This window comes from Juglans regia, chromosome 14, assembly GCF_001411555.2.
Source record: "Juglans regia cultivar Chandler chromosome 14, Walnut 2.0, whole genome shotgun sequence".
NCBI classification, from domain to species: Eukaryota; Viridiplantae; Streptophyta; class Magnoliopsida; order Fagales; family Juglandaceae; genus Juglans; species Juglans regia.
Genome location: NC_049914.1, coordinates 23,638,507 through 23,662,710, shown reverse-complemented (window position 1 = coordinate 23,662,710; position 24,204 = coordinate 23,638,507). Strand labels below are relative to the sequence as shown.

Below are 24,204 nucleotides of genomic sequence, written 5' to 3'. Positions count from 1 at the left end.
AAATATTAAAAAAATAATATTTTATTTAATTTTTATTTCATCACATCTCATTTCAATTCACTATTAGGTTATGTTTGAATGTTGAAGTAAGTTGAGTTGAGATGATAAAATATTGTTAAAATATTATTTTTTAATATTATTATTATTTTGAGATTTGAAAAAGTTAAATTATTTATTATATTTTATATTAAAATTTAAAAAAATTATAATGATGAGTTGAGATAAATTAAAATGAGTTTGACAACCAAACTCACCCTAAATCTCTTCTTACAGTTCATGCCTTCTCTATAATGATCCGGCCCGTGTTGACTCATGCCCCACTTTTTTTTTTTCAACCCCTCGGCCCTCCTTCTCCCCCAGAGTCACACAGACCGATACCTTCTGCGCAGACCCCGGCCACCTGTGTCTTTCCCGTCGTCAGTTTCCACGCCACGCCGGTAAGTCCTCCACCCGTATCTCTCACGTGCTCTCATTCTCTCTCCCTGGACTGCCGTGTCGCAGTGGCCACCTCCGCCAGGACTTTACGCCGCCCAGGCCCGCCGTACCGAGCCCCCTGCGTCGCGGACCACTCCCCGTCCTTCTCTCTCTCTCTCTCTCTCTCTCTCCCCCCAACCGCGTCTCGCTCCTTTGATTTCGCTCCCCAGCCGGTCTTCCGCTCTCACTGTGCCGCCGCGTGGCAGCAGCCACACTCCCCACGCCAACGCTGTCCCTCGTCCGTTAGGTTTTGGTTTCTCTCCCTCCCTCCGTCCGTCTCTCGCTTTATCTTACTCGGTCTAACTTGGTCTCTCCCTCCGCGATTAGGCCGCCCCTCCCCACCCCTTCCCCTTGCCACGCCGGCATGTCTCCCTCTCTCACCGGTTTCTCTCTCTCTGATTTCTTGCTCCCCTTTCTCACTCTGCTTTCTCTGTTTACTTTCTCTCACCCCGTAAACCCTCTCTCGGGTTCTCTCATCTCTCTCCATCTCTCTCCATCTCTCTCTGTCTCTGTTTCTCTCTCTCACATTTCGCTTTCTCACTCTGTTGTAGGATAACCCGTTTGACCCGTGGAGGCCTCCGGAGCTAGCCGCAGCGCCTCATCTCGCCAAGTGCCTCAGACCACCACGAACCATCTCTAGGTGGCCGCCACACTCTCGAATTTGACTGACCACTGCTCCGAGGTTGGGTAAGATACTCTCGAGCTTTAACCTCGTAACCAAAACGTATTTTTTGTGATTCTTATGATTGGTGTCTCTTGGAAGTTTGGGTTGTCCAGGTTTGTATGTTGGAGTTTGTAGTTGAGTGATTTCATGGTTGATTGATGTTTGGAGGGTCCCTTGTCGTAAGGTCGTGGTCAGGGAGGAGGATGGTTGTGAAATGTGGATTTGTGTTCCGATGTGTTGGGAGTATGATTGTTAATGGTGAGGTGTGTTGTGGTGAAATTTTAATCGAATCCAAGGAGGTTGGGCTAATGTATTGGTGGAGTAGTGCGTTGGACATTGTACTTGGGCCATTATAAACCCAAGGTATCATGATGGATTATTTTGTTTATGAGTTGTTTATTGGGCTCGTGTTGAGCTCTAGTTCGGGTTATAGAATGTTGTTAGTTAGGTTGATTTTGTACTTGTATGAGCTATTAATATGTTAGAGATATTTTTCTGGATTAGGTTGTAATATTGCCACAGTTCGGGTTCAAGGCTTAGATAGTACTCTCCAAAATTCAGGTAAGCGGTGCTCTTATGCTAGTTGATTTTGTGAAAAACCTGCATATTTTGTTGTGAAAACAACCGCGGTTCTTTTCTGCACTAGTCACTGTATCTGAAATTTGAAATTTGATATTTTTTTATCATGACTAGTGTAGACATGAGCAAATTTTTGTATACTGTTTTTCTACTACATAAAATGTGAATATGAAATCTGAAACTTTTATCTGATTATATGATATGATCTTATCAGTATACTATTATGTTATTGCATTTGTATTTGAAAATCCTAAGGCACAAGATTCTGTTTGACTTTGGTTATGGACCCTTTCACGGGTTATAATAGTGGCCTCTGTTTTGAGTGCAATTGCGTTGTTGACAAGGTGATTTATGTTCTGCTTGGTTATCCGCAAAATTTACAACCCTGCTAGAGGGGTAAACATGGCCTCTGTTTTGAGTGCATTACCTCGGTGACAAAATAGTGATTTATGTTCTGCTTGGCTAACCGTAGACATGCACAACTATGACACGGGGGCAAACATGGCTTTGTTTCTGATGTTGTTCACTACCAAATGATATGGACCCCTCAATTCCTATTGGATTGGAACCAGGAAATTAACATGGGAAAAAAGAAAATGAGAGAAGAAGGGCAAGATGACCATTACAAGGGGGTCATGCCTCCAGTAATCTCTTATAGCAATTGTAATTCTCTTTTTGATGATCTGCCAGAGGGCATATACATTCTTTTACAGAGGGAATAATTTTATTAAAAATATACTAATTGTGTGACAGAATATCGGAGTTTCTTAACATCCGGTCAAGTCATTTGCGGACAAGGATTTGACTACTCAACTTCACTTTAAATAGCTCATTTGTATGGTTTATTCAGCATGAAATGTTCTAATTTTAAAACCTATATAATGTGAATTGGGACATTTTATTTCCTGCCTTTCTTACCTTTATTTCGCAATTTGAAATCCGGGTGTTCCCAATGGGTGGGGTCGTGTATCCTGGCTTTACTCTGTTTTGATGAGCTCCACATCATAAAAAAAAATGTTTCCAACAATGCTAAACCTTTACTCACATGGCATGCTTCTAGTTAATTGTTATTATCTCAATGAAATCTTGATAAATTTTATACTTTGGATTGTCTTAATTCCTGCATTTTACAGGGTAAATAGTTTGAGTTCTGCATAAGTTTCAAGCCCCATATTCGTGTTTTTTAGGTAGAATAGGAATCTATAAGCGACTTCAGAGAGTTTAATAAATTTTACCATTCGTTCTGGGATATAGTGTATTTGTAGCTTTTTTATTTATTTAAAATTTCGTAAGTATTCTGCATTTTGACAGCCTGTTTCCACTTTCTAATGCTTTCCATATTGCAGATATTGAACTATTTATAATACCAGAATCGTCGTTAGCGTTTCCTGTCTGGGCGAGATGCTATCTATAAGAAAGATTAAGCACCAGATTACTGTGAATTCCTCTTCTGCTTTATATCTCTTACTTTCTGCCAGCAATAGCAACATGAATCGAGTATTCAGATGCAAATCTCGTGCTTATTGGGGTTGCTATTCTCTCTGCCAGTTTGTTAGCTCCTCTTTGACCTGCTTGGACTCTCACACTGTTGTCTTGGGATTACTGAATAGCTTTACCCTTCGGCCCAAGTATTCATCAACAGTGGCTGGAAGAATTTTGGTCCAGGCTCGAGACCCAGCTAAACTAACTATGGATATACAAAATGCAATGGACGAGGGTAGATTTAATGACACATGGAAATTATATGAACAGCATATGCAGATGGAGGGTTTCCCTCGGAAATCTGTGGTGAACAAGCTTCTAACAAGTTTTGCAGAAAGCCTTGATGTTCAATGGCTTGAAAAGGCTTATGGATTAGTAGAACAGGCTTTCGAGGAAGGTAAACAGACCTTATTTGAAAAGGATCCACTTGTATATCTTTCTTATGGTCTTGCAAAGTCTGGATTACCAGTTCCTGCATCAACAATTTTAAGAAAGTTGGTAGAAATGGAAGAGTATCCCCCTGTTTCTGCTTGGTCTGCAATTTTGGCCTTCATGTCACAAACAGCTGCTGGTGCTTACCTTGCTGCTGAGATAATTCTTGAGATGGGTTACTTGTTTCAAGATGGGAGGGTGGATCCGCGTAAAAAGAGTAATGCACCTTTGATTTCTATGAAACCTAACACCACTGCTGTCAACATTGCTCTGGCAGGGTGTCTTTTGTTTGGTACGACTAGGAAAGCAGAGCAACTCCTTGACATGATACCTCGAATTGGTGTCAAATATGAGACAAACTTATTGATCATTATGGCCCATATATATGAGAGAAATGGACGAAAAGAAGAGCTGAAGAAGCTTCAAAGATATATTGATGAAGCTCATAACCTAAGTGATATTCAGTTTCGGCAGTTCTACAATTGTTTGATTACATGCCACTTAAAATTTGGTGATCTAGATTCTGCATCCAACATGGTTTTGGAAATGCTCCGAAAAGCAAAAGAAGCCAGAAATTCTCTTGCTGCAGCCACACTCTTATATGATACTGCTTCAAGTGGGAAAAAATCTCCGCCTGCTGAGGCTTCTGGGCAAAGTTTGAGTCAGAAGCAATCAGAGGGTTCAGAGAATAATAGATTAATTAGATATGAAGAGTTTTCTAGGGACAGGAATTTCCTAAAACTTGAAGCTGAAGCGAAGCAAATGCTTGGTACGTTGTTGTCTAAGTTGCAAATGCAAGTTGAATTGCTTACAACCGAATGTGGAGTTCTTCAACCAACTGAAAGAATTTATGCAAAACTGGTAAAGGCTTTTCTAGAAGTTGACAAGACCAAGGATTTGGCAAAATTCCTCATCAAGGCTGAGAAAGAAAATTCCCCAGTTTCCAGTGATAGCTCAGCCTTGGTTCATGTTATTAATTCATGCATTTCACTTGGGTGGTTAGATCAGGCACATGACCTTCTTGACGAGATTCGTTTTGCTGGGATAAGAACTAGCTCTTCCATATATTCCTCTCTCTTGAAAGCGTATTGCAAGGCAAACCGAGCAGGAGAGGTGGCATCGCTTTTACGAGATGCTCGTAAGGCTGGCATCCAGCTAGATTCCAGCTGTTATGAGGCGCTTATGCAATCCAAAGTGCTTCAGAAAGATACACAGGGTGCCCTCCATCTATTCCAAGAGATGAAAGAGGCTAAAATACCACGAGCTGGCCATCAAGAGTTTGAGATGCTAGTTAAGGGATGTGAGGAGGGTGGTGAGGGAGGGTTGATGGCGAAGCTCTTGCAGGAAATTAAGGGCGGGCAGAGAATTGATAGCGGAGTGCATGATTGGAACAATGTAATCCACTTTTTTTGCAAGAAGAGATTGATGCAAGATGCTGAGAAGGCTCTTATGAAGATGAGGAGTCTGGGGCATCCCCCCAATGCTCAAACTTTTCATTCCATGGCTACTGGGTATGCAGCTATTGGGGGAAAATATGTGGAGGTGACAGAGTTGTGGGGTGAGATGAAGAGTCTTGCCTCTTCTGCATCAATGAAGTTTGATCAAGAACTTCTGGATTCTGTGCTATATACATTTGTTAGGGGTGCATTTTTTGTTCGAGCAAATGAAGTTGTGGAGATGATGGAAAAAGGAAACATGTTTGTTGACAAGTACAAATACCGAACTCTCTTCTTGAAGTACCATAAAACACTTTATAAGGGCAAGGCTCCTAAATTCCAGACAGAAGCTCAACTGAAAAAGAGAGAAGCAGCATTGACTTTTAAGAAGTGGGTGGGCTTGTGCTGAGCAAATTCATGGTCTATTACACGCCTTGTTTTGGACAATAATCTGGTGAGACTTGCTGCTTCAAAAATGTTCTAGAGAAAACTAAAATTGGTGTAGCTGTGGCTGCATTAAATGTGTATTACCTGCCTCTTGTTTGCACTTGTATAGGCAACAAAAATTTTATTACCATCCTTTGTTGCTTTTGAAAAAATCAAGCATCTTGTCGCTATGAATAAGATCCTCCATCGTGATCATCAGCCACTCAATGTTCTCCCTCCCCATTGTCAACCGAGAGTTCAAATACATTTTTACCTATACAGCAAGTATACTAAGAAAGCCCATCTTCCTAGATTGCTTGACATGAATAGTTGGAGTGGAAGCCCATGAGAATAACAAGTTTTGTTATTGGACTTAGCAGTTACTATTTCGACAATCATTTTGAAACTTGGGATTTTAAGTAAGAAGAAAAACTTTGCATCCTTCAACTTCCAGTGTGGGAATAACAGCAGTTTTGTTTGATTCTGACCATTAATATGGATGGAAAATAGGTGATTTCAGACAAGCTTCATGGTCATTTTAATATAGGGTGCGGATTACAATTTTTTGGTAGTTTGGGGTTGCAATATATCACTTTTGGTAGTTTAAAGTCAGTTTAAAATGTCTGGTAGTTAAAGGGTGCAAAGTGTATTTTTTATCAACCAAGGCTACTTTTTGGAATTGGACCTTAATTAGACTACGTTTGGCAAAAGATTAGAGATGCCCCAATTTAATTTTTCATTGTGGTGTGAGTCAACTATCACTACTTGTAGTCTTGCAGACAATGAGTTTTCTCTTGCGTTTGTTTGATTTCTTTAGTAAGTAAATCAGGGAGTTTTTTACTTTATTTAGTTGAACAAAAAAGTTAGGAGGAATGATTATGTAACGGCCCAATGGAAGGCCCAAACCACATGACCTATTTTCCAAAAGAACTGGTTAATGATACAATTGGGGCCCCATTAGAACCTTACAAAAAGCAAGAACTTCTCTTTCCCAAGCAATGTGGGATCTCATACACCACCTACCCTTGTCCTTATCATATGGGGGGTATCACAGATTATGTGTTAGTATTTCTTGCATTCGTTTGATAGTAGGGATAAACTTGACTCACATAAGGGTTAAGGACCCTTCCTTGAAAACATTGAATTTAATGCCAGAAATCCTTGTTCCTTTATAAGAGTGTTATGCAAAAGATCCATCAAGATTCATGATACTCCAAACTTAGATGCCAAGCTATAGATTCTTTACTAAATTCATTAAGAAGGGGTTGCTGGCAGCAATACCAAGGAGCCCTGAATTTGAATTTTTGTCTCTGTTTAGATATACCTTAAGTTTAGAAACATGCCCATATGATAATCTCACACACAACACAGCATTGTTGAATTCATTGCTCAAAAATCAGATATCCACATGCTTATAAAAAAAAAAAAAAAATCAGATATCCGCATGTCTAGTTGCTGCCCTTAAGGGGACAGCACAACAACTACCAGCTAAAATTTTAGAACTAAAAACCCACTATAGCTTGCTGGAAATTTCATGATATAACACCATTGAATGAAAGTTCATTCCATAGCTAGATAGTAAGCATTTGATTAGGGATTGACATGTTAATGTGTGTATGTTTATAGGTGATTGTTGACTCATTCATTTGTGCTTGAAGTTAAGAGGTAAGTAATTGCAATCAAACCTTTGTTCCTTCAATGTGTATATAAAATGTCTTTATTTCCTTTGTATAATATATTCGTGAAAATGTCTTTATTTCATTAGTGTAAATGTGATGTTTTTTTAATCAAATGTTGTGTTTAATTACTATTTGGTAAAGCGTATCCATTTATGGTCCTTTTGATGCACTCTATTATAAAAGCATGTGAATGTAAATGAAATTTTATGAATGCTTCTTCTATGCAATGGTATATTTATATGTGTAGTGATTTTGAATGGTTGAAAGAAAGAAAAGAAATTAAAGTGATTTAAGATCGTATGTCCTGTATGATGACGAATAACGGATAATGGGGCGGATGACAGTGCCAAGAATGGCTCATTATATGTGCACCTGGTAATGTCCATCTCCTTTATGATGGGATTTTACCCGATTCCTTGAGTGGAATCCTGATTGTCAAGATACGAAGCCTTGCACATAGAGTGTAATCGTGTGCAATGACATTTTGAATGTAATATGATGTAGATGTTTAGATTTATGCATATTGTTTAAAAGCAAAAAAGTAAGTTGTGGTAATTTTTACTGTTTGATATGCTGCTTACTAAGCATTCAACTCACTTTTGTTTTTATGTTTTGATTGTCTAGCTGGGAAGTATTTGATGTTGAGTCCACAGGTTAGGTGTATCTTATAGTGACCATGGCAAGCCAGACTTAGTAGTTTTATTAGACTATCGATAATTTCTTTATGTATTTTCTTGTTAAATATGGAACGTTTTGGAAAGCAAAAGAATGGTTTTTTGTTAAGTGCTTCCTTGTGACTGTTATCTATGAAAATTTTAGTTTTTTTTAAACATTTATGGAATCTTTTATACCTGGCTCGTATGTGATATTATGTTAGTGACATTCCTAATCCTAGGGGAGCGGACCTTATAATTTTGGTATCAAAGTCCAGGCTTAAGAGATTCTGTATATTTTTAAATCTAAAAAAAGAAAAAGAAACCTAGGACAAGGTTTAGCTGGGGTATATTCTGGCTTGCAAAGAGTCAAGTTAGAATTGATTGTTGTTATTTTCTGTTTCTTTATCTCCCAATTGCTAAAACTACTCAATGTAGGCATTTCAAGAATGGCACTTACAACTAAGAATCACCCAAACGCACACCAAGATGAATCCCTTGATGTGTGCAATGAGGATCATAGGAGGGCTCTGAGGGATTCTGAAGCCCTTGCACATGTGGCGACTAGCCTAATTGTGGCTTTTATTAACGGACCATCTGTGGATGTTGGACACATTTGGGAAGTAACTTTGATCAGTTCTGCCACCTGCATTCCCCTATGTTCAATGGCAAAGCTGATGTTATGGAGTCCGATAACTGGATGAACAGGTTGGAGAAGATTTTTCGGGCCATCGACTGAACCAAGGAGCAGATGGTTGAATTTGCCACATTCAATCTGGCTGATGTGCTGATGAGTGGTGGACCTCCACCAGAAAGCTGATAAAGCAAGAGCTTGGTCAAGAAACCCCAATTACCTGGACATGATTTAAGCAGGTATTCAGGGACCGATTCTTCCTGAGGTCTTGAGGTCTTTAGAGAGGCCAAGGCCCAAGAGTTTGCAGATTTGAGACAAAGACATATGTCAGACGAGTCACTGAAGGCTCTGAAATCTGAGAGAGGATTGCATCCACGAATTCTTGACAGATTAATCGCACTGAAGTTAAGGAATGTTCATGAATTAGTGGGCAGGGCAATTATCTTAGAGGAGTATCTGCAGTCAAGGGTGGAGCAATTTAATAAGAGACAACGTAAGCAACAGATTACTAAGCAAAGCCGAAGCAACATGCCCTTCCAGAGCAGTGGACAGAGGCCACCATAGAACAATAGGCCACAACAGAATGCTACTGGACAACGTTCCACGTGTCAGACTTGCGGCAAGATGCACATGGGGAGTGCTTGATGGGAACCAACACATGCTTCAACTGTGGGAAACTAGACCATCTTATTCAAGATTGTTCACAGATATGTACGCCCCCCATTAATGAATGGTGAGCAGAACAGTGGTCCAGATCAGGACTTTCTCCTCACGATGCCAAGATGACGAATGTTGTGGTTGAAGGTACCCTCCATTATTTTCTTCCCATGTATCAATTCTGTTTAACCATGCTCTTCATTTCTAGCAAATATACGTGGTTGAGTGAAAGAACCCCCATTATTTTCTTCCCATGTATCAATTCTGTTTAACCATGCTCTTCATTTCTAGCAAATATACGTGGTTGAGTGAAAGAACCCCTGAATCGCTTGAATGTATATTATCAGTTATTATTCTAGTAGAAGCAATGGCAGGAAAAAAAAATTAAGACCCCCATCTGTATTTAAAATGGGGGAAAAATATATTTTACCCTTCCCAAAAAAAAAAAAAAAGAAAATAGCCTTTTTCTAAAAAATACATACTCTCTCTCTCTCTCTCTCTCTCCCCAAAAAAAAAAAAAAAATCTAACAAAAACCAAAAACTCTCCCCGATCCCTAAAAGGATACTTCAAAAAAGAAGTTTAAAATTTTTTTTTAGCTTACAAAAATTTAAGATAAACCCTAACTGTCACCCCCGAGTCCTAGATTCTAAGTTTTGGTTGAAGTTCAATTAGGGTCCATGGGCAAGGGTATGGACCCTAATTGAACTTTTCTCTCTCTTAAAACTTTTCTCTCCATACACATGCATCTTGTTGCTTTGTTACGTTGATTGGTTCTGTAGTTTAGTTGATTAAGATGGGTGAGGGTATGAATAGGAAGAAGATAGCTTCGAATGTTGTTTTCAGTGAATTTAAGTCTTTTGTGGTTGTGAGAGATGGTTCTGGGGTGCTTATCACTGAACGTGGTTGGAAGTTTGTAAAAAAACTGCACTTGGGTTCAGCTGCAACAAGTTGGTTTATCAAGGCACTAGACGACTGCTTGAAGTTAAGGAGAAGAGAGTTCTACACAGCTCATCGAGAAGGAGATAGGGGATTCATAGCTCAACGATGTTCCAATCCTCAAGGAGCATTCATGGCATTGGTGGAATATAAACAGGGGGGCCGTCGGAACTGTATTTTCATTCCTGAGGATCGTGAGGGAGCGGGATGGAGGAGGATGATGGAGGTGTTGAGGGAGGTGCTGCCTCAACAACTCCAGTCGACGGCAGTGCTACCTCATTCCAGCGGCAGCATGGATGCTTTACAGAAACCGAGTTATCTGGACATTACTAGAGGTACTGTTAGACTGGGCTCTAGTCCTGACATGCATGGGAGGGATGGTGGTTTGGTTGGGGTGCAGAGTAGTGGGGAGGATGGCAGGGGACGTGATGGCGTTGACAAGGAAGGTATGGTTCGTCTCTTGTCAGATATGCAGGCTCAAATTAGTACTCTGCAGAGTAATTTGGAGAAAGTGAAACGCAGTGTTGTGGAGGGGGGTTGGAGGGAGTTGGGCTTGGGGCTGGAAGACGGTTTTTGTTCCAAAGGGAAAGGCCTCTCTGCATATGGGCCAGGATACGCCCAACAAGCCCAGCAGGTCCCCTGCGTGGCTCAACAGGCCCAGCCTGTCAAGCGACAGGCCGTGGAGACTGCTTGGAGACGTCAGCCTCCAAGGGCCGAAACTCCTTCGTCGTCGGGTGGGCCTCAACACCCACTGCCGACAATGGACTAGGGGCCGCCGTCAGAGGGGGTGGGTCTCCCGTCGTCACCTGGGGTGTTGGAAATAGTGGCAGAGCTCCGAGAAACAGGGGAGAAAGGTGTGATGGAGGTTGACGGAGGATGTCGAGGTGCTCACTCATCGGAACTAGCACAGAAAGTTGCGACGGAGGGCTCTGAGGTCTCTCTGACGTTATTGCAACAGTTCTGTCCACTGGGGAGTGAAGTTTCAAGGTCGATGGTCATGGATCTAATTTCGGGACCTGCAACGTTGGGTGCGACAGAGGTAGCCGATGCCCCTGCGACGTCGGGGTACGCCCAGATCACGTCGCCGACCACCGTCGAAGGCTCAGGAGTAGCTCAGGTATTGCCCATGTTGGCGGAAGTGGAAGAAGAGGCTCTGAAGGCAGTGGAGGTCGAAAATGATGAGCCTGTTGGGAAAACTTTGGAGGATGGGGAGGTGGATGAGGGGTGTAACACTCGGAACTTGTGGGTGGAGGATATGGAAGGGGGGATCGATGGGGGCACTGGGTCATATTCAGTGGTGTTGAAGGAGGCTGATTCTATGGTCCAACCAATGGATCAACTTATGGGCAGCGGCTTTGAGGGCGATAAGGATGAGTTGGAAAGTCCTATCCCGTTACGTATTATTTCTCCAAAGCCAGTGTACAATATAACAGACGATTGGCTGTTAAAAAAAGTAGAGGAAGTTCAAGAGTGTGTGGGAATTTCGTTTGCTGGGTATGAAGAACAGTTTAAGGCCCTGTTGATTGCAATGGAGGCAGGTAGACCTACGGTTATGAAATCAGTAGTGAAACGGGACCGAGAGTTGAAACGTCTCAAATGCTCTATTAATTACGACAACAAAGAGGGAAGTGTGGGAAGGGAGAGGTTGAAGGGTAAGGGCATTTCGTTATTTAATGAAACCTAAAATCCTCTCATGGAATGTAAGGGGGATCAATGACGTGAATAAACGTCTCCGTATTAGATCCCTCATTCGGAGTTGGAAGGCTGACATTGTATGCCTTCAAGAGACTAAGTTGTGTGGCGTTGATAGATACATAATTCGAAGCTTGTGGGGCTGTTCCTTTGTGGGGTGGTGTTCTCTACCCTCATCGGGGGCTTCGGGAGGGGTGTTGGTAATGTGGGATAAGCGTGTGGTGGAGATGGTCGAGGATTGCATGGGGAAATTCACAATGGCTGTATCTTCTAGGAACACTGAGGATGGGTGGTTGTGGGCTTTAGCGGGTGTGTATGGGCCCAATGTAGAAAGAGATAGATGCTTTTTGTGGGAGGAATTGGCAAGTCTTCACTCCTTATAGGATTTACCCTGGGTTTTTTGCGGAGATTTTAATATTGTTCGGTTCCCTAGTGAAAGGGCAGGGGCCTCTACGTCGTCAGGGGCAATGGAAGCCTTTTCAGAGTTGATCTTTGATCTGAATCTTGTGGATCTTCCGCTGGTTGGGGGGGCCTACACTTGGTCCAATAGCCGAGGGGGGTCCCGGCTGGACAGATTTCTAGTCTCCTCTTCTTGGGAGACGCATTTTCCGGACCTATGTTAGAAAAGGCTGCCATGTGTTTGTTCCGATCATTTCCCAATTTTGCTTGATTGTGGTGGTATTCGTGGGGGTAGACGCTCCTTCAAATTTGAGAATATGTGGCTGGAAGTTGAAGGATTTGCAAATAAGGTAAAGGTTTGGTGGGACAGTTATTCTTTTGAGGGTATCCCTAGTTTCATAGTGGCGGGTAAACTTAAAGCTCTCAAGTATGACTTGATGAAGTGGAATGAAGAAGAATTTAGACATACGGAAGTACATAAAAATATCCTTTGGGATGAGCTGCAGGCTTTGGAGGAAGGGGTAGTTAATGCGGACTCTTTATTACGGAAGAAAGTGGTGGTGACAGAAATTGAGAAAGTATTGTTGCTAGAAGAAATATCTTGGAGGCAAAAATCAAGGGCACTTTGGTTGAAGGAGGGGGATAAATGTACTAAGTTTTTCCACAAGGTGGCTAATTCACATAGGCGCAACAATGCCATTGAAGTACTCCATTCCGGTCCTAGTGTGTTACATTCTTCCGAAGAAATCCAAGACCACATAGTGCAGTATTATGAGGATCTCCTTGCTGAAAAAGAAGAATGGCGCCCCAAACTAGATGGTTTACCCTTTGCTCAACTGGATTTGGATGTAGCTGGATGGTTGGAGAGGCCTTTTGATGAAGAGGAGGTGCATCTCGTGGTGAAAAGTATGTGCAGAGACAAAGCACCCGGTCCGGATGGTTTCTCTTTGGCTTTCTTTCAGGAGAGTTGGGACATTGTGAAGGAGGAAGTTATGCAGATTTTCCATACTTTTCATTCTAGTCAAAAGTTTGAGAAGTCACTAAACGCTACTTTCATTGCTCTCATTCCGAAAATAGCCGGTGCATATGAATTGAAAGACTTCCGGCCTATTAGTTTGGTAGGGGGGATTTATAAAATCATATCAAAGGTGTTAGCTAATCGTATGAGTTTGGTTATGGACAAACTCATTTCCAAACCTCAAAATGCATTTGTAAAGGGGCGGCAAATCCTAGACTCAATGTTGATAGCAAATGAGTGCTTGGATAGTCAGTTGCGAGAGGGCTCCCCGGGGGTTCTTTGCAAGCTCGATATGGAGAAAGCTTATGACCATGTATGTTGGGATTTTCTCCTTTATATGCTTAGAAGATGTGGTTTTGGGGATAGATGGTGTGCTTGGATTAAACATTGTGTCTCAACCGCTCGATTTTCGGTCCTAGTCAATGGAAGACCTTGTGGTTTTTTTCAATCTTTCAGGGGTTTGAGACAAGGGGATCCACTATCCCCTTTCCTTTTTGTCATTGTAATGGAGGCATTGAGTCGTATGGTGGAGGCCGCTGTAAGGGGGGGAATTCTTGCTGGTTTTTCAGTGGACAATAATAGTAATACCAGCTCCATTTCGCATTTACTCTTTGCAGATGATATGCTCATTTTTTGTGATGCTGTAAGTGGCCAGATTCAAGCTTTAAGGGCAGTTTTGTTGTGTTTTGAAGCTGTTTCAGGACTCAAGGTGAACTTGGGGAAGTCGGAGCTGGTTCCGGTGGGGGAGGTGAACAATATAGCCTCTTTAGCGGAGTTACTAGGTTGCAAAATTGCCTCTCTCCCTATGACATATCTTGGACTCCCCTTAAGGGCGTCTTTCAAAGCAAAGAGCATTTGGGATGGGGTGGTAGAGAAGGTTGAGCAACAACTTTCAGGATGGAAACGGCTATATCTATCGAGAGGGGGGAGATTAACCCTCATTAAAAGCACTCTTTCCAACCTTTCCACTTACTATCTTTCTCTATTTCCATTACCAGTGGGTGTGGCAAACCGGTTAGAAAAGTTGTTTAGAGCTTTTTTGTGGGGTGGTATGGGGGAGGAATCCAAATTTCACCTTGTGAGTTGGCAAAGGGTGAGCTGTCCATTGGCGAATGGGGAGTTAGGGGTACGAAACTTGTGTGTTTTCAACAAGGCACTCTTAGGGAAGTGGCTGTGGAGGTATCATAAGGAAGGGAATTCGCTGTGGAGAGAGGTTATTGATCATAAGTATGGTTGTGAGTGGGGGGAATGGTGCTCTAAGGAGGGTAAGGGGTCTTACGGGGTAAGCCTGTGGAAATTCATAAGGAAGGGGTGGAATACCTTTGAAAAACATCTTAAGTTTGAGGTGGGTGATGGAACACGTACCCGCTTTTGGTTCGATGTATGGAGTGGGGAGAGTCCTCTTTGCCTGGCTTTCCCAGGTGCTTTTAATTTGGCTGGAAATCAGCAAGCCCCAGTTTCGGAAGTTCTATGTCGTGCCAATGGGATGGTCACTTGGAATGTCACTTTTACAAGAAATGCTCAGGACTGGGAATTAGAAGAGCTGGCAGAGTTTTACAGTTACTTATATTCAGCAAAGCTAGGGGTCAATGGGGGAGACCGTATGTTGTGGACTCACACGAGGAAAGAGAAGTTTTCTGTTAAATCTTTCTATAAGGCTTTGACAGTCCTACATCCCACTTTCTTTCCATGGAAGAGTATATGGAAGGTGTTAGTGCCTTCTAAAGTTGCTTTTTTCACTTGGACAGCTGCTCATGGGAAGATATTGACGGTTGACAATTTAAGAAAACGAGGTATGGTGATCATGGAGTGGTGCTACATGTGTAAAAAAAGTGGAGAATCGGTAGATCACTTGCTCTTACATTGTGAGGTGGCTGGAGAGCTTTGGGCTGGTATTTTTAGTAGAGCTGGGCTAAGTTGGGTTATGCCCAAGAGTGTGGTGGACCTATTAGCATGCTGGAATAGGTCTCATAGTAGTGCCCAATTAGCAGCCGTGTGGCGGATGGTTCCTTTGTGCTTAATGTGGTGTTTATGGTTGGAAAGGAATGACAGATGTTTTAATAACAAGGAGTGTGCAATGGGGGAAATTTGGAACTTTTTTGTATTCTCTATTTTCCAGTGGTTTTCTACTATTGTATTGAGGGCAGGGAATGTTCATGAGTTCTTATCTTCTTTCTAGTCTATTAGAATGTAATTAGGTGCCTCTCTTAATATATTTCCTGTGTACTTGGGCACTGCCTAATTTCATTCACATCAATAAAGATTATTACTTATCAAAAAAAATTGTGTGATTTAATATTTATTTATATATTGCTATTGTTTGATTGTTTGAATTCTTGAGGCCTTGATTTTACATGGTAATAAGTGGGTTATTCTAGTGGGCTAGCTGTCCACCCTATTGAACAGCTTGTGGTGACAGCTTGGTGCTCAAGTAGTTTAGGATAGAGTAATGCTATATGCAGTCATAAAATGTGCAAGTGTTGTGCAATCGCTTTGAAAAAGAGTAGGATCTATTATTAAAAAATTATTATTTTTTCATGTGGGTCCTGTATTTATTACTTTTTTCAAAGTGATTGCACGACACTTGTACACTCACGACTGCAACTATCATTTCTCTTTAGAAAATAGTTGACATTATATATGGAATGTTTTCTCCACACAAAAGTCGAGCTCTTGTGCATATTCATAGTGCAAAGACTTTCCTTAGTTAAACAAGTATTATGTACTTGTCAAAAAAAAAAAAAAAACAACGAAGGTATTATGTGGTTTAATTACTGGAAATACGACTTGGGACAGATTAGGAAGCTTCTAATTTGTTGGGAAGCAGAATTTCGAATTTCTGCTGCATATTAGGCAAGTTGTTTATTTATTAAGGAATAAATTAGGAAAGATCTTTTGTTCTATAGCAGAAGTTGACTTGATTAGCAAGCTGTCAGTTCGGAAATATTCCATTTTGAGGCTGCAGAAGTTTTAGGAGTAAATTAGGAAGATCTATCTTTTTTGGCAGAGGTTGACCAGAGTTTTGCAATGTAACACCCCCTTCCGCTAGGTTAGGACTGTTACATACTTTCTTAATTGTTCCCGGTAAAGAGACCCAACATAATAAAAATATCTCATTTATCGAAAATAATTTCCAAAACACGTAACATAAAAAAAGTCTCATAGCTAGGGCTGAGCAAAAGTCTGTTGGATTAATTTTTTAATTTTTCAGTCAGAGTCAGAGGTGTCGTTGGACCGAATCCGACTCCAATCTGATCTAACTCTTGACTTTATGCTCCAACTCCAACTCCGACTTTTCCTTCTGACTCTAACTCTGAGATTGTACATATATAACGCCCCAATGAAAGGCTCAAACCACATGACTTATACTCGAAAAGGACTAGTCAATTGAAGTCTCATTGGAACCTTATAAAGAGTAAGAACTTCTTTTTTCTCAAGCAAGATGAGATCCCATATACCACCTACCATTATCCTTATCAAACTTGTTCTTTATAAGGTTTCAATGGGACTCCAATTGTATCATGGATAAGGATAAGGGTAGGTGGTGTATGAGATTCCACCTTGCTTGGGAATGAGAAGTTCTTGCTCTTTATAAGGTTTCAATGAGGCTCCAATTGTATCATTGACTAGTCATTTTGGAGTATACGCCATATGGTTTATGCCTTCCATTGGGGCGTTACAACATATGTTATACAAATATGTATTTATCTATATTTTTATCATATATACTAGTATAGTTATATAACTAGAACTTATGTAGTTAAATTCAATAATATACTAGTATGAGCTAATTATTATAAAATAATATACTTATACTATAATGATAGTCTAGTGTAGTTAACTAGATGCTAGTTTTTAAATAAGTCTAGTATAATAAGTTAATAACATATATACTAATTTACTAAAGTATAATAACATGTAATTAAACACTAGGAAGTCTAGTATATAACTAAGTAATAAATAAGTTAGACATTAGTATAATAACATGTAACTAGATACTAGAAATAAGTCTAGTGTAGAAATAAGTTAGATACTAGTATAATATAATAACATGTAATACTATAGATTCTTGGGTAAGTGGTTGTGGAGGTATCAAAATGAAAGGGAGGCTTTTTGGAGGGCGGTTATAGATTCTCAGTTTAGGGAAGCTTGGGGAAGATGGTATTCGAATGAGGTACGAGGCACTTATAGAGTGGGCTTATGGAAAAACATTAGGAGTCTTTGGGGGAAATTTCGAGAACATGAACATTTTGTTGTAGGCGATAGTTCGTATGTCCTTTTTGGTTTGATACATGGTGTGGTAACTATTGTCTACGAGATACCTTCCCTGCCATCTTTGCGCTTGCAAGGGTTAAGGAGGCATCAATTGCCTTTCTTCATTATTTAGTAAATGGCGCTCCATTCCTCAATGGAATATTGACTTCATTAGGGCAGTCGACTGGGAATTGGAGTCTTTTTCGGGGTTCTTTGCGGCTTTATATTCCGTAAGTATTCCAAGGGGCTCTGGAGACAAGTTGCATTGGAATCATTCTAAGAAAGGTATCTTCTCGGTAAGTTCTTTTTATCAAAAGTTTACGAACTCCGGTTTGTCTATATTCCCTTGGAAGAGTATATGGAAGACGAAAACTCCTTCTAAAGCAGCTTTCTTTGTTTGGACAGCATCTTTGGACAAGATTTTCACCATAGATAATTTTAGGAAACGACGGGTCATTGTCCTAGATTGGTGTTGTATGTGTAAGAAGCAGGGGTAGTCGGTTGATCATCGGTTTTTACATTGCGAGGTGGCTAAGGCTATATGGGATGATGTCTTTTCAAGAGTTGGACTGTCTTGGGTTATGCCTTGGAGATTGGTGGATTTCCTCTCAAGCTGGTCAGGACTACACGGAGATTCTCAGGTAGCGGCAATTTGGAGATTGGTACCAATATATGCTTGTGTTGGTGCATTTGGAGGGAGAAATGTTAGATGTTTTGATGATCAAGAGAGAACAATGGACGAGCTTAAAGTTTTCTTTTTTAAGACATTGTTCCTATGGGCGGGGGCTATAGTATGTAATGGGTGGTGTCCATGATTTTCTTCTTTCTATTGTATCCTCTAGCTAGGCGTGTTCTCATGTATACTTCCTGTGTATCTGGGCTCTGCCTATTTCTATGAATATATTATCTTGGATTACCGATAAAAAAAAAAAAAAAAAAAAACTATAGTATAATAACATTGAATTCAACACTAAAAATAATATGTAATACTATAGTATGATAACATGCAATTAGACACTGTAATATGAGTCTGATATAAAAATAAGTTAGATATTAGTATAGAAGTAAATTAAAAGTGAATAATTTAGTTTCGGTTTTTAATTTTTTGGAAAAATCGAAATTTGAAAGCCCACAATTTTTTTAAAATGGGCTAAATATGAAGCTAAAATAAAACCCAAAGCTGAAAGTCCAAATCCGACTCCCATTTGACAAAGTCGGATCAAAGCCTACACTAGTCAGAGTCGAAATCGGAGTTGGGGAATTCGATAAGTCGCTGCTCACCCCTACTCATAGCATGAAAATTTAAAACCGTTCTTTTTGTGTAGCAACATCTATAACTAAGTCTGAAAATCTCTTGAAACATGATCTATACCTGGCCGACTACTCATCAACACTATCTTCTTAACCTGGACATTTTAAAAACATAACAACAAACAAAATAATAATCAAAATGAGTCAAATGTTTTTTGTTTTTTAATTAGTTTTTTTGTTTTGGGATTTAAAGAGATGAGATATGAGATGAGATTTTATTTTCCAAACATCCCCAATCTCTATGTCAATCTCCATGTATTTATGCACAAGTAATGATTAGCTGGATGCTAATCTCTATCTATTTATGTATAGTATCCAGACATGCCCCAATCTCTATGTGAATCTCTTTTTAAGCATACATCACCACACATCGTCAGACTATATAGGCAAGACATTCTTTGTTTGCTTTGCTTTTTGGAAGTCTTGAGGGACTGAAGCCTTGGCGACACAAAGATTCAGCAGATGAATATAGAGTTTCTCCAACAGAAACAAATGTATCTAAAACAATTCTTTTAGATCTCCTGCATCAATGTCTTGTGCAAAAAAGCTCCAGGCAACAAGCAGCTTAGGATTCGGCCCTCCATCTTACCTAGTTTATAGGAGAAAGCTTTCTGTTTGAGGTACCCTGAAAACTTCACTCACTAAGTTTATCAAATCCAGATGTTGCGGAGGAAGAAATCCCATCTGTGACAGACCTTCTGACCCAGCAAGAGAAATCCATTAAAGGAAAGTGTCAAAGGCCATCTCATGATCGGTGGGATTTGGAAAGGAATTGTGGAAGATGACCTACTTGCCATAGAATCTGAGGTAAGAATTTTGCTCTAAATCACATTTAATATTGTCCGAGCAGTCAAGTGTGGACAGACAATCTGAGTTTTAGTAGTAATGAATATACCTAGTAACAGTTGTGTTCTGAAATTAGCTAAAACTAATAAATTAATCAACAGGGAAATTGTTTTATTACCTTACTGACCTGGCTATTTAGCTATGATCGTTGCCAGCGTAAAACCAACAAGCCGATTGCATCACCGTGATGACGATTGCATGCGGTGGAGGAAAGTCCTGCAGGGGCGACCTGAGAACACATTTAAAGCCTATAGGACACATGAACACAAGTAGAAAGGGTGTCACGTGAATAATAAGAATGCCCACATGTGATCTCATGTTGCCCCTGTAAGGCTCATCCACCTTTAATTTACAGGACTTTCTTGCCTCTTTCCCCCACAATTTGGTGATGCCAATGGAGAGAGATATTCCATGTTATATAGCCACAGCAACACTTTTAAATCAGTACTTTTAACTAAAAAAATGTACTACACCTCAGTACTGGCATGAGATTTCTAAGACATATTATCAGTTCGTACAACTTTGTACTCCCTATATGAAAATTGCATCGTACTACTTGAAATTTGGCAGAGATAAAAAAGCGGCTGACTTTTATACCATTTTAATGTTATTTCCTTGTTTAGAGGAAACTTCCAAATTAGAACTGATGATTATGACCAGATGTTAAAATTTGATTTGTTTCGAGGAATTAGAGTTTGGGGGGAAAAAGATGAGGGGGAGATGAAGAGGAAGTGATATTACTTCAACCCATCAATGAGATACGTAATGTTTACTCCTCTATCTTGCGTACCAAATGCATACATACAGTAAATGAGATACGTGGCCAACCAAAATCCAGAATCTTTTTTTTAACAATTATTTGTTGCGTCTCAACCAAATAAAGATAGTCTTAATATGTTTGTGAGCATATAAACCCATCAATTTCAATCATTTTTTCTGACATTTATTACGAGTTTATGCTGATATCTCTCTCTCTCTCATAATAATACTATAATGCCAAGAGTCAAAGAGTCATATATCAAGCCAAAGCATTACAATACAATTAAACTATACATATGGTAAAATATCAAATAAATAGATAGAAAATATGGACGGAAGATTACTGGAGAATAGGATGAACGCAGAAAACTAATCTGCTACAATATATAATAAATAAATAAATAAAGATTCAGAACTTTGTACACACAAGTTGGGGGGAGGTGCTTTAGAAAGTTTGACCACACAATCGATGTGCCACTTTCATAAAGAAATTCTTGAATATGCACGCACAGATCACAATTTGGAATCTGCAGTAGCATGAAATAAACGAATGCAGTTTGGATATCAAGAAAGGCTAGCAATTTTCCTACTAGCATACATTAAAGATTGCTATGGGTTCGTAAATATCATGCACCTTTCTTTCTTTCTTTTTCATGCCTCGAATGTAAAAGGACTCACTCGTATTCTTTACAATTTTCTATAACTAAAGAGATATAAAATATAACATTGTTTAAATTCTCTATAAACAGCTTTTAATACTGTTGGGTTTATAGATTGTAATTTTCTCTCTTTAAATTACAGAAACTATTTAAATATATGTTTGCTTTTTAATTCTGAGCTGTCTGAAAACCAACCTCCTTTGATATGGATAATGGCAAAGATCTCCCCTCATCTCATGCTTGGTCAACTTTGTTTATTTCAATTCTGCTCAAAAAAAAAAAAAACAAAAACAAAAGAAGAAGGAAGAGATAGAGGAAAGCGTCCTGCTGTTCCCACTTGAATATAGAGAAACACCAAGAACTTGTATAAGCTCATGAACCACATGGGCACATTTTGGACGGGCCCTAGGTTGGAACAATTTAATGAATCCATGGGTCTTAGGCCCACAAAATTAAAATTTTGGATTTGGAGAAGTGTGGTCAATTTCTCACCGAGCAATGCTACGTACAGTCTTTAAATGGAGACTACATTATAAGTCTAGTTAATTTTATTTTTAATTTTTTTTAAAATTACAATAATATTCTTATCAAAATGGTACTTTTTTCTATTTAATGAAGGGCTTGCACATGCAGTCTCCAAATAGAGACTACAAATAGAATTTCTCTTTCTGATTTAAGGTTACTTGTGTAGGTTGAAAATAAATTAAAGGGGTTAATTGCATAATTAGTACCTGGATTTTCAGGTTTTTATATATCGAAGTCGCACCCTTTCAACTTTCACAACATTCATATCAAAAGTTCAAAAAATTCACAATTAGTTACCTCTGTCATTTTTTATTAGAAAACTATCGCGAGGATTGGCATTAATCAGTCCTCGATTGGTTGACATGCCATACTGATGATACATACCATTTGTCAGCTGAAAAATTCTACTCAGATTGTCTGTTTATGTTTGGTTATATAGATAATTTTAGATTAGTAATAAAAGAATTATAGGATTTGTTTGTTTTGTTATAGACACTTTGAATTGAAGTTTTTGTTTGTTTTATGAAAGATTTGATGTCATGAAGTCTAAGTTTACTCAATGACCAAGTACAGAGGTCCTACAGTTCCATCAAAGACGAGACATATTTATGGATCGAGTAATGCTACTCATCATCTCAACTTCTATCATCCTCCCATCATCTTATGATGTGGCATTAAATAATTAGATATTATTTATTATATTTTACTTGTGAACCTATCATTTAATGCCACATCATGATATGATGGGAGGATGATAGAAATTGGGATGATGAATAGATTTTTTCTTTTTATAAACCAAATCTGTTACAGACACAAAAAGAGTACGTAAAATACTATAAATTGATATAATTTTATAGAATCTATGAGATTTACTTTTTAATAAAAATAATTTTACAATGTGACGTCGCATATCAAGCCATATCAAATTATAAATTTATTTTTATATAATTTTTTTATAACTAAAATATTTTTCTTTCTAAATATCAATTTTAATTGGCATTACTTCTGATGATGGGATAAGAATAACACGTATATGTACTTCAAGAATATATATAATAATTACTCATGATACTAACGCCTTCCTTTGCCTCTGTATCATACAGACGGCCCTTGTAGATTTAAGGATTCTTCTAATATTTGTGAAAAATGCATGGAATAAGATTGACGTGTACAAAATGAATTGTGGTGTCATAAACCTATAAGATTTACTACTATCTAAGAAGACAATTGAAGCCATGCCCTCTTATTCTATGAAAATGGACAATAAATTTCTCAAAAATTAAATTTTGTAGTTATTTGTTTGGAAGCGACACGTTTCTGTCGATACTTTTAGAAGGCGATAGCGAAGCTTAGATAGTTGGAAGCAATGGCTTAATTTTATGATAAAATTGAGCCAGCCGATTAGGTAGGTGGGGGAAGGAGGAGACCAAGTAGAGCCAACAATGGAGTGACAAAGGAGGCCTACTATAGTATACATTTGTTTATTCAAATATATGCATCATCTAGTCGTAGAGCGCGCGTGCACACACACAAATATGTACATATTTGATTAGATATTAAAGACTTTGATGTAAGATTTAAAGTAGAAACCTTTTGTTTTTTGTTTTTTATCCAAGGCATATTATTTTTTATTTTAGTCTGTCTTTTCCTTTATTATTTTTCTTTTAATTGATATCAAGATAGATAAGATTCTTCTTGTGGTAAAGTAACCATGTCACCGATTACTAATTTTCATCATCATGGTAAAAGATTGTTAGAAGGATATCACATATACATGAGAGAGAGAGAGAGAGAGATGAGTTTGTAGAGACAAGAGAGGTGGGGCAGCTAACTTGGAAGTTAATGGGAGGTGATGGATGAGATGCTTCAACTTTAGGAGACAAACATCAAACCCCAAAAGACTGTACTATGCCTTGAGTGGGAATTTCAAACTAAAAAAGAATATACCTAATTGCACCATTACCTCATTCATGATAAAGATGAAGAAAATCTTTGTAAAACTTCTTCTCTAAAATCCAAAACTGTTGGTTTGCTCCATTATCCATGGATATCAGAGTCTCAAAGAAATCAAAGGAAAAGCCATTTCTCCCCCCTCAAAATATGATTATGCCAACCTGATATACCCAGTGAGAACCAAAAACAGTTTGTCAGTTTGTTTTTTTCATTTTTTTCTGCTATTCACAGTCCACATGGCAACATGTAAACTCGAAAGCTGTCTAATTTCCTTTGTGGCCATTGGCTTAAAGTTAAAGTTGTTGATCTAAATATATGCTTTTTTAACTCCCCCACCCACCCAACCCAATACCCATAATGTTCCTTTAGGCCATCATAAAAATGTGTCAATATCATATCTTGCATGACTTTGTAGACAATTCATTCATTCATTTCACTCCTTTTATTGTGCTGAAGTGGTGGCCTATTCATTGGTAGGGGGCAGTTTTGTTCACATTGCTGTCCTCATGCCACGTAGCCCACCATACCCGACCAATAAAAGGACACTTTCGTAGGTGTCAAGTTTAAAGGGTCTCCTCTTTGGGCCAATCAGGTAGGTCTAACCTTATCCAAAGTACCCTTTCAAAAAAGCTGGTCTTTCACTTTACAGAATACTGTTGACCATATTCACCATCTAAAACTTTAACCCAAAAGATGGGTTCTAATAATATTCGTGGTGGGTAAATGATTATATTT

General features: G+C 39.1%; 1 protein-coding gene and 1 long non-coding RNA gene across 7 annotated transcripts; one reads left to right on the top strand and one right to left on the bottom strand.

The window, feature by feature from the left end:
- Positions 1 to 328: 328 nt before the first annotated feature.
- On the top strand, positions 329 to 19,497 carry LOC109000587 (pentatricopeptide repeat-containing protein At1g03100, mitochondrial). 6 transcript variants are annotated; one of them, XR_004798191.1, is made up of 7 exons: positions 329 to 437; positions 1,026 to 1,161; positions 1,643 to 1,699; positions 3,064 to 5,521; positions 7,120 to 7,158; positions 8,264 to 9,263; positions 19,388 to 19,497. XR_004798191.1 is itself a non-coding variant. In XM_035684939.1 (4 exons), exon 4 carries the CDS (start codon positions 3,119 to 3,121, stop codon positions 5,474 to 5,476), a length of 2,358 nt encoding a protein of 785 aa, XP_035540832.1. In that variant the 5' UTR covers positions 329 to 437; positions 1,026 to 1,161; positions 1,643 to 1,699; positions 3,064 to 3,118; the 3' UTR covers positions 5,477 to 5,736. The 6 variants fall into 6 exon arrangements, 1 of the variants encoding a protein (XP_035540832.1); XR_004798192.1 differs by lacking the exon at positions 19,388 to 19,497 and adding an exon at positions 17,822 to 17,916; XR_001997744.2 differs by lacking the exon at positions 19,388 to 19,497 and having other exon boundaries at positions 8,264 to 9,364.
- LOC109000594 lies at positions 18,941 to 20,066 on the bottom strand. Its single transcript, XR_001997746.2, has 2 exons — positions 19,692 to 20,066; positions 18,941 to 19,513 (listed from the first exon to the last, which is right to left on the bottom strand). It is a non-coding gene; the product is annotated as an uncharacterized LOC109000594 (long non-coding RNA).
- Positions 20,067 to 24,204: the final 4,138 nt, after the last annotated feature.